This window comes from Oncorhynchus kisutch, linkage group LG7 (assembly GCF_002021735.2).
Source record: "Oncorhynchus kisutch isolate 150728-3 linkage group LG7, Okis_V2, whole genome shotgun sequence".
Classification (NCBI taxonomy): domain Eukaryota; kingdom Metazoa; phylum Chordata; class Actinopteri; order Salmoniformes; family Salmonidae; genus Oncorhynchus; species Oncorhynchus kisutch.
The window spans coordinates 50,866,645-50,878,175 of NC_034180.2; the positions used below are offsets into that span (position 1 = coordinate 50,866,645).

The window sequence follows — 11,531 nt, forward strand, 5'->3', positions numbered from 1 at the left end:
TTAAAAGAAAGGTGTTATACACATTGTGATACACATTGTGATACATGTTGGTAGGAAACACCACACAGTCAAGTTCCTACATACATTACCTAAACTACGGACACCTGCTCATCGATAACCTCATTCCAATATCATGGGCATTTATATGGAGGTGGTCCCCCCCCCCCTCTTTCCAGACAAAGGATTTAAAGGATTTTTCAAAGGATTTTTTCATCCAACTTCCTCACAAATCATTCCTGACTATTTGCACATTCAGATCAACATTTATTAATTAATAGCATCACACCTTTTGAGTTCCTTTGTCCAGGACAGAAAATGTAACCACCCATTTCCTTTTTTCACACAACTTTCTTTAAGGATGTAGAGTGAATTTCCTATAAATAGTAATATATATATATATATATATAAAATATTCCTTTAGCCACATAGCAGATTATAGAAAAAGATCAGTCTAAGCCGTTACAAGTTATACTTAATTCACCCCTTACCATAACTAAACACTATTCTCAGGCTAAAATGTACCATAAGTGCCTGTAAAGTTACTGCCATAAAATGTATGATGATGGTCAAAGACAGACATCAAAACTTCTGATGATTCAAGAAATAGGTTCTAGCAATATTTGTTTTATTCCCTTGCCAATGTTGGAAAATTGAGTCAAGATGTGTGTAGTAGATCTGAGTAGAGTGATGTGTGTAGTAGATCTGAGTAGAGTGATGTGTGTGGTAGATCTGAGTAGAGTGATGTGTGTGGTAGATCTGAGTAGAGTGATGTGTGTGGTAGATCTGAGTAGAGTGATGTGTGTAGTAGATCTGAGTAGAGTGATGTGTGTAGTAGATCTGAGTAGAGTGATGTGTGTAGTAGATCTGAGTAGAGTGATGTGTGTAGTAGATCTGAGTAGAGTGATGTGTGTAGTAGATCTGAGTAGAGTGATGTGTGTAGTAGATCTGAGTAGAGTGATGTGTGTAGTAGATCTGAGTAGAGTGATGTGTGTAGTAGATCTGAGTAGAGTGATGTGTGTAGTAGATCTGAGTAGAGTGATGTGTGTAGTAGATCTGAGTAGAGTGATGTGTGTAGTAGATCTGAGTAGAGTGATGTGTGTAGTAGATCTGAATAGAGTGATGTGTGTGGTAGATCTGAGTAGAGTGATGTGTGTGGTAGCTCTGAGTAGAGTGATGTGTGTGGTAGATCTGAGTAGAGTGATGTGTGTGGTAGATCTGAGTAGAGTGATGTGTGTGATATTGGATGTGATTAATGAGTGTGTGTTTGTGTATGATGTCTGGATCGGAGTAAGACTATAATGTGAGGTCTAAATAAATAACTCAACCAATTTGCAGTGTTGAGTGTCTGTGTCTAACATGGGAGCATAGCCTTAGTATTCAGGATGATAATTGTAATCCATACATCATAGTTGCATTATAATTACATGAAACATCATTTTGATTTAAAAAAATAAAACATCCCAGCATTTCTATAGTAAGTGACGTTTCACCATAATTATGAAAGAGACCATGCATTACTATAGACGGCTTCACTACAGTACAAATGTATCCTGTACAATATGTTATTATTCCCCAACATCCCCGTTCTGATATCTTCCCATAGCTTGTCGTAAACATGTTGACAAAGATAAAAAATATTGACAAACAAAAAAACATACAATTATAGAGAAGTTCTTGACAAGAGAGAGGAGAGAAGATGGATCAAGTCAACACGCAAATCAACTTCCAAGTGATCAGATTTTTTTTTTTTAACAGTCCCCATAATTTTTTCAGTAAATCGGATGTCCCCGTACAATTTAGTACAGCCATGGTGTTACGGTGCTGTTACGGTGCTGTCTCTGAAGAGCTGTCCAAAGAGTTTGTCCTCAATGAGAAAGGCACACTTACCCCTCTGTTAAGCCTCTTAAAATAATTGCAAATAGAACGTTATACACAAACACCTCAGAAGCTTGGAAAAACCTAATCATTTAAGTTTATTATTTTTTAGTTTTTTTTATTACTATTTTCAAACTATGAAATAACACATACAGAATCATGTAGTAACAAAAGTCTTAAATCAACATTTATTTAATATTTGAGATTCTTCAAAGTAGCCACCCATTGCCTTGATGCCAAGAGTGTGCAAAGCCGTCACACTCAACCAGCGTCATGAGGAATGCTTTTCCAACAGTCTTGAAGGGAGTTCCCACATATGCTGAGCACTTGGCGGCTGCTTCTCCTTCACTCTGCGGTCTAACTCATCCCAAACCATCTCAATTGGGTTGAGGTCGGGTGATTGTGGAGACCAGGTCATCTGATGCAGCACCATCACTCTCCTTCTTGGTCTAATCGCTCTTACACAGCCTGGAGGTGTGTTGGATCATTGTTCTGTTGAAAAAAAACAAATGATAGTGGGACTAAGCCCAATCCAGATGGGATGGCGTATCAGTGCAGAAGGCTGTGGTAGCCATGCTGGTTAAGTGTGCCTTGAAATCTAAATTAAATCACAGAGTGTTACCAGCAAAGCACCACCACACCTCCTCCTCCATGCTTCACGGTGGGAACCACACATGCCGAGACCATCTGTTCACCTAATCTGCATCGCACAAAGAGTGGTTGGAAACAAATCTCAAATTTGGACTCAGACCAAAAAAAGGACATATTTCCACCGGTCTAATGTCCATTGTTCGTGTTTCTTGGCCATAGCAATTCTTATTAATTATCATCCTTTAGTAGTGGTTTCTTTGCAGAAATTCAACCCTGAAGGATTCATGCAGTCTTCTATGAACAGTTGATGAATGTTACTTGAACTCTGAAGCATTTATTTAGGCTGCAATCTGATGTGCAGTTCATTAGAGTTACCAGCCTCCATAAAAATCGGTAATGAACTTATTCTGTGCAGCAGAGGTAACTCTGGGTCTCCCTTTCCTATAGCGGTCCTCAAGAGAGCCAGTTTCGTCATAGCCCTTGATGGTTTTTGCGACTGCACTTGAAGAAATTTTCTAAGTTCTTGAAATATTCTGCATTGACCGACCTTCATGTCTTAAAGTAATGATGGACTGTCATTTCTCTTTGCTTATTTGAGCGGTTCTTGCCATAATATGGACTTGGTATTTCACCAAAGAGGGCGTCTGTATCCCAACCCTGCCTTGTCACAACACATTTGATTGGCTCAAACGCATTAAGGAAATTATACTCCACAAATGAACTCTTAAGGCACACCTGTTAATTGAAATGCATTCCAGGTAACTACCTCATGAAGCTGGTTGAGAGAAAGCCAAGTGTGTGCAAAGCTGTCAAGGCAAAGGGTGGCTACTTTGAATAATCTCAAATATATATATATTTTTCCTCTTCTTCTTCTTCTGGTTAATACATGATTCATTTCATAGTTTTGATGGTCTTCACTATTATTCTACAATGTAGAAAATAGTACAAATAAAGACATCCTTGAATGAGTAGGTGTGTCCAAACTTTTAGCAAAAATGTTTCGTAGACACTATGAGAATAAAAGGTTCAGAACTTTTGTGAAACATCACAGTTGAAAAATATGGCAAATAGAAATTAAAACTGGACGGTGTTCAGAGTTAGATGGGAAGGGTTGTGTGGAGCTGAAATATACTGGGGCCGTACAATGTATACACACCCACACTGCCTTGCAAAAGTATCCACCCCATTGGAGTTTTCTATTTTGTACCTGTAATTTAAATGGACATAAACAAAATAGTCCAAATTGGTGAAGATAATTTTTTTACTCATTTAAAAAATTAAAAAATTAAAACTGAAAAGTGGTACGTGCATATGTCTTCAACCCCTTTACTATGAAGCCCCTAAATAAGATCTGGTACAACCAATTACCTTCAGAAGTCACATAATTAGTTAAATAAAGTCCACCTGTGTGCAATTGAAGTGTCACCAACCAACCAACCAACCATACATACATACATACATACCTGTTCTGAAAGGCCCCAGAGTCTGCAACACCACTAAGCAAGGGCCACCACAAAGCAAGCAGTATTATGACAACCAAGGAGCTCTCCAAACAGGTCAGGCACGAAGTTGTGGAGAAGTACAGCTCAGGGTTTGATTATAAAATATATATATATATATATTTTATCTTAAACTTTGAACATCCCACGGAGCACAAAAAAAATGGAAAGGCACCACAAACCTGCCAAGAGAGGGTCGCCCACCAAAACACACAGACCAGGCAAGGAGGGCATTAATAAGAGGCAACAAAGAGACCCCTGAAGGAGCTACAAAGCTCCACAGTGGAGTATCTATCCAGAAGACCACTAAGCCGTACACTCCAGAGCTGAGCTTTACGGAAGAGTGGCCAGAAAATTAAAAAAAGCAAAAATGTTTGGTGTTCGCCAAAAGGCATGTGGGAGACTTCCCAAACATATGGAACAAGGTACTATGGTTGGATGAAACTGAAATTGAGCTTTTTGGCCATCAAGGGAAACACTATGTCTGACGCAAACCCAACACCTCCCATCGCCCCGAGAACACCATCCAATGTTTTTCCATCAGCAGGGACTGGGAAACTGGTAGGAATTGAAGGAACGATGGATGGTGCTAAATACAGGGATATTCTTGAGGGAAACCGGTTTCAGTCTTCCAGAGATTTGAGATTGGGACAGAGGTTCACCTTCCAGCAGGACAATGACCCTAAGCATACTGCTAAAGCAACACTCGAGTGGTTTAAGGGGAAACATTTAAATGTCTTGGAATGGCCGAGTCAAAGCTCAGATCTCAATCCAATTGAGAATCTGTGGTATGACTTAAAGATTGCTGTACACCAGTGGAAGCTATCCAACTTGAAGGAGCTGGAACAGTTCTGCCTTGAAGAATGGGCAAAAATCCCAGTGACTAGATGTGCCAAGCTTATAGAGACATACCCCTAAGAGACTTGCAGCTGTAATAGCTGCAAAAGGTGGCTCTACAAATGATTGACTTCAGGGGGGGGGGGGGGGGGGGGGGGGAGTGAATAGTTGAACACGCTCATGTTTTTGTGTTGGAAGACAACGAAAAGGAAAAAATGCCAAGGGGGGGTGAATACTTTCGCAAGCCACTGTAGGTTCAGAACATTTGTGGCACAGCACAGTGGCAAAATCAAACTGGATGGTCTCCAGAAATAGATGGGAGGAGTTGAGGGTAGCTAACGGATGAAAAAAAAAAAAAAATTACATTGTAAAATACATTGTCTGTAAAATGTATACAGTATGTATACGCAGGAAGTAGAAGCCTAAGGGTTGTTGTCCATTAGTTTACTCCAATTAGTGGAGGATAGGGAAAAATATAGTTACACTGTAGCTTCCATCAATCTGCAATATTAAAAGCTGATCTTGTCGTCAACACACACAGCGTTTGTTTTCACATAAGGTGAAATTGAGCAAACGGTGTAGAATTTTAGCAACCAGGCACAAAATATTATGGTAATCTATATAAGAGTCATAAAAGCTGACTGTACTTCAACCACATAAGCTTCACATAAAAGGCCAAATCCTATCAGAAATGTCATTTTTCACAGCTTTATATGTCGCTCAAAACCTGTCAAACTGATATTATTTTGCAACGACCTTCCTGTTTGTGTTATTTTCTCCCTGATCCCTAAACATCTTTGCTGCGTGCATTTTCTCCCTGATCCCTAAACATCTTTGCTGCGTGCATTTTCTCCCTGATCCCTAAACATCTTTGCTGCGTGCATTTTCTCCCTGATCCCTAAACATCTTTGCTGCGTGCATTTTCTCCCTGATCCCTAAACATCTTTGCTGCGTGCCAGAAGCAGATGAGAGAACTTTACAGATGTCATTGGCAACTTGATTGAACGCTTCAATCTGTCAATGTACAACATATTTTCTGGTTTATTTTAGTCTTCTAGTATGGCAACAAGTAATGACAGACTCTGCCAAGTCCAACAACCAGATGTTCCGGTTTTTCAGGGGAAATGGAAAGAGTTCCTGTGACAGGACTTTTGGACGTTAACAGGGCGACATGCCATCTCCTCCACATTTACTCTGTTATGAGCCTCACAACAGTTCTTTTCTCTTCTTGTCAAGACCAGTATGTAGATGATCTAGTTTCAGATGTTTCTTTCACTGCTACATTAGGTTATCACAGAAGAGAAGCGGCATATATCTAATAATAGACAAGTTGACTAACACAAACCCTACCAAAACGTCGTAAGTTATAAGAAGAAACAGGGCCCATCGTACAGTGAGCTCCAGAAGTATTGGGAAACGATACAATGACTATTAAAACAAGAAGTGAAAATGCAGGCTGTCATTTGAGGGTATTTTCATCCATATCAGGTGAACTGTTAAGAAATCACAACACTTATACACATAGCAGAACCCCCCCCCCCCATTTTAGGGAACCAAAAGTATTGGGACAAATTCACTTGTGTATTAAAAGTAGTAAAAAAATACACGTTTAGTACTTGGTCCCATATTCATAGCACGCAATAGCACGCAATAGCGCAATAAACTAGTCATTGCGTGCTGTGACACTACAAACTTGTTGGATGCATTTGCTGTTTGTTTTGGTTTTGTTTCAGATTATTTTGCACCCAATAGAAAGGAATGGTAAATACTGTATGGTGTCATTTTGGAGGCACTTTTAATTGTAAATAAGAATGGTTCTAAAACACTTCTACATTAAAATGTGGATGCTACCATGGTTACGGAAAAGTTACTGAATAAATTCGTTAATGATGCGTAACAAAGTTAAACACACAAATATAACTGTCCCAAAACTGAGCACACAGTAAATTAGGCTTGAAAAAAAAAAAAAGCACTGCCTGTACAGCTCTTTCTACATTAGCAGGTCGGGGCTCAGATGTTCCCTTTATTACATGTAGTTAGGCGGTTTCAGGTGAACAAACAGCTGACCCGCTCATCACTAAACACATCTGCATGTCTAGCAGATCCATTAGTAACTAATGAGAACATCAGGCCTCAATAGGAGGCCGTCAAATCACCACCACACTAATGAATGCAGACACTAATGACTAGCCAATTATTGCTAATACACAGTTAACACACGGCTAATGAACGATCAGAGAGAGCGAGAGAACTAATTAATGAAAAAAAAAAATCCAGAGGGTTTTTGAATGAGCTGGTTAATTAGTGATAATTAATAATAAGCAGTCTGAATGAAGACCTGGGCTGGAGACTGTGGCCTGGGTAAGATCACATGAACTACAGTATTTATTTTATTTTACCTTTAGGCAAGTCAGTTAAGAACAAATTCTTATTTTCAATGACTGCCTTGTTCAGGGGCAGAACGACAAATTTGTACCTTGTCAGCTCGGGGGTTTGAACTTGCAACCTTCCGGTTACTAGTCCAATGCTCTAACAACTAGGCTACCCTGCCGCTCCAGTACTGTTACACACATTCATTTAACCTGTACACTGTCAGAGATACACACATACGGACAATTTCCATCTAAACAAAGACCCATGAGCAACATGTGAAGTTCATAGAAGCATGTCAAAATTGGGGGAAAAAAAGAAAGTTAAGAATTCATGTGAGAAATGAAGCGACATTTTTTTTTGTAACCATTTTCCATCCATGTGGGATGGAGAAAAAGCTTTGATTTCTGATCAGATGGAAAAGTCTTCATACCTCTTGACATTCTTATGTAACAACTTATTCTAAAAATAAAATTAAAGTTGTATATATTTTGTTCTCACGCGAATGACACCAAGACGAAGCAAAACGCTTTTTTTTCTTTCTTCAATTTTTCAATAATTTATTAAAGATATGTAAATGTGATATTTATGTAAGTATTCAGACCCTTTTACTCAGGACTTTGTTGAAGCACCTTTGGCAGTGATTACAACCTTGACTCTTCTTGGGTTTGATGCAACAAGCTTGGTACACCTGTATTTGGGGAGATTTTCCCCTTCTCTGCAGATCCAGCAGTGTTGCAGCATAGCTATTTTCAGGTCTCGCCAGAGATATTTGATCGAGTTCAAATCCAGGCTCTGGCTGAGCTACTCAAGGACATTCAGAGAGTAGTCTCGAAGCCACTCCTGCATGGTCTTGGCTATGTGCTTAGGGTCGATGTCCTGTTGGAAGGTGAACCTTTGCCCCAGTCTGAATTTCTGAGCGCTCGAGCAGGTATTCATCAAGGATCTCTGTACTTTGTTCAGTTCATCTTTGCCTCGATCCTGACTAGTCTCTGCCACTGAAGAACATCCCCAAAGCATGATGCTGCCACCACCATGCTTCACCGTAGGGATGTTACCACCACCATGCTTCACCGTAGGGATGTTACCACCACCATGCTTCACCGTAACGATGTTCCCACCACCATGCTTCACCGTAACGATGTTCCCAGGTTTCGGCAAACTACAAGCGGCTGTCATGTGCCTTTTACTGAGGGTAGTCTTCAGTCTGGCCACTCTACCATAAAGGCCTGATTGGTGGACTTCTGCAGAGATGGTTGTCCTTCTGGAAGGTTATCCCATATCCACAGGGGAACTCTGGAGCTCTTCAGAGTGACCATCAGGTTCTTAGTCAAGTTTCTTGGTCACCTCCCTGACCAAGGCCCTTCTACCCAGATTGGTCGGGCGGCCAGCTTTAGGAAGAGTTTGTGGTTCTAAACTTGTTCCATCTAAGAATTATGGAGGCCACTGTGTTCTTGGGGACCTTCAATGGTACATAAATGTTTTGGTACCCTTCCCCAGATCTGTACCTCGACACAATCTTGTCTCAGAGCTCTAGGATCAATTCCTTCACCGCATGGCTTAGTTTGGCTTAGTTTTTGCTCTGACATATTTCTACTATGCCAGTAACCATTTCACTGTACCATTCACACCTTCTGTATCCTGTGCATGTGATGAATAACCGTACATTTCATTACATATAAGTGTGTGTTTACCAGAGACAGTAATGTGAACAACAACATGACCTGCACCAAAGTCAGATTAGGATATAGGCCAAGGACTAGATAAACGTTTATTTTTACCTGGGGATTTTCCTTATTGTAAGCTACTACTTTTAGTTTTGAAAATGTTGATTGTTTTAAACATGGCCCATACATGTGAATCCTTAAAGAGATGGGTTAATCCGGTGTGAATCCTTAAAGAGATGGGTGGGGCTAAGGCTTAAGAGGGTGTGAATCCTTAAAGAGATGGGTGGGGCTAAGGCTTAAGAGGGTGTGAACGATGCCGAAATGGGTGTAGACAAAGAAGAGCTCTCCAGTAGGTGTACCAAAAAACATTCACGGGCCATTTTCTTAATAGTGGAGTTACAGGTTGATCAACTTTCAAAGCAGAATTACTTTCCCACTGTTCCTCAAAAACAGTGTATGACAGACCATTATATTTATTATAGCAGTATTATTATATTATATATATATATATAATTATTAACATATTTTCTCTATGAACAAGTCTTATAAATTGAAAAATTATTTTTACAGCTTATTAGCATAAATTACACCTAATATGTTCCCCCTGTTGATGATATATATATATATAGATTGAACTAAAAGATTACATGTAACAAAAATGATACGAAATTAGGTGAAATTGTATGAAACAACATATGCTGATGCTAATATGATGTACAATACTCCATTATGTTTCTATGATAACAATAGCATAATATATTTAATATGCCATATACTCTTTTTTTTTTACAGTTTCATTCATTCTAATTAACTTAAGTCATTATGACACACCCCTCACTATTGTCATTGGTTACACTAATTGCACTGTTTGTCTACATAACCTGGTTCATCACATTACCCTGAGGAAGGCACAGTGATGCCGAAACATTGGTAAAGACCCATTAAATTGCTGGGAGATTACACATGGAGTGTGCGACTTTATTTTGATAGTTTATTCTTTACAACGCAACAACAAAAACACACCACTTCAAATGGAGCTACATAAGACCAAAATGAGGTGGTCGGTCACATTTGATTATTTCTATCAGATCAACACACATTCGTCATGCAAATCAAACGTTGTAAAAGTAGGCCAGACCTGTTTAGCATCATTAGCACTTGCTTTCATGTTTCTATGACAAACAATGCTAAAGTTATTGCAATCAAGTTATTTAAATTAATTTCTATATGATACGATTATTTCTATCGAAACAACACAAGAACATATGCAAATCAAAGGTTAGAAATGTTTTGACGTTCATGACAATCAATACAAACGTTATGACAAGAGATTAACGTCTGTTGAATGTCTGATATAAAACCTACTTCCGTGAATAAAATACCTCAACGTGTTTACGTATCACGTGACTTTCCTGTTTCTCTCCTGTTTTATCTAACAGATTATTTTCATATTATTCTCAACAAAAGAGAGAAAAGCCATCATATCCAAACTAGTTTTAAAACTTTCATCGTTGTTTGGCCAAACTGACCGTCATTCTGTCTCTCCCACAGACAACGACAAGAGGGAGGCAGTATAAGTCCGGAAACACAGTTGCTACAGCATACCAACCCCACAAAACACATTTAATGAGCTATAACTAGGTATATAAAAAAAATGGAATACTTACTTTTATCAACTGTGACTTGTTTCGCTTCAGTTCGTCAGTTAGTTTGTTAGACTTCTACCATAGTCACCTGCGGCAGGTAAGTAATAAAATAGCGTCCTACACACCTGTTACCCTGGCTGTCTCGTGTGCTGCCAGAAAGACCTCGTCTCTTTAATTACACTCATACACATCAAATGGTCACATGAACAATCAAACAGAAACATATGGAACTATGAATTCCCATTATATGGAAAAGGTAACACAAATTAGGTATGCGTGTCATCTATAGACTGTTTTCGACCGTTTTAATAACTTTACAGACAGGCAGCGTCTGGACAGCCGGATAAGGGAATGTGACGCCTATGCCATCAACCTCAGGACCTGCTTGCGCGCTCACGTGTGTTGTAACTGTAGTGCGCGTACCGGCAGACAGAAGTATATACAGGTAGGACTACCATTAGCCAAGTGTTGTTGGCCAATGCGTTGTCATTCTTTGAGGAATCATTCCCTGAATCTGTCACTACAGGAAAAGCCACTCTTTGTAAACAGGATTCTCAAATAACATAAGTCTCTCTGGGGCGGGGCGGCAGGTAGCCTAGTGGTTAGAGTGGAGGTGCGGCAGGTAGCCTAGTGGTTAGAGTGGAGGTACGGCAGGTAGCCTAGTGGTTAGAGTGGAGGTGCGGCAGGTAGCCTAGTGGTTAGAGTGGATGGGCGGCAGGTAGCCTAGTGGTTAGAGTGGAGGTGCGGCAGGTAGCCTAGTGGTTAGAGTGGAGGGGCGGCAGGTAGCCTAGTGGTTAGATTGTTGGACTAGTAGTAACCAAAAGGTTGCAAGATCATATCCCCGAGCTGTCAAGGTAAAACATCTGTCATTCTCCCCCTGACCAAGGCAGTTAACCCACTGTCAAATAAACCACAATTACATTTTATGTTGACCAAGTTCAACAATTTTTCATTGACCGCCGTACAAATGTTTTAGGGCGGAGTCAGCCTTCTCCTTCGCCTCCCTCTCCCTGTTTTAAACCTAACCTTAACCACACTGCTAACCT

At 39.8% G+C, this 11,531-nt stretch overlaps 1 protein-coding gene across 3 annotated transcripts in view; it reads right to left on the minus strand.

The window, feature by feature from the left end:
* sh3yl1 (SH3 and SYLF domain containing 1) overlaps nt 1–10,638 on the minus strand; it is a 50,788-nt gene extending 40,150 nt beyond the window's left edge. The window contains exon 1 of one of the 3 annotated variants that reach the window (XM_031829270.1): nt 10,507–10,634. In XM_031829270.1, coding sequence (XP_031685130.1) covers nt 10,507 — 1 coding nt within the window. In that variant the 5' untranslated portion in view covers nt 10,508–10,634. Of the gene's footprint in view, nt 1–10,506 lie in introns of all 3 variants that reach the window. The other 2 variants (XM_031829271.1, XM_031829272.1) reach the window with 2 other exon arrangements.
* Nucleotides 10,639–11,531: the final 893 nt, after the last annotated feature.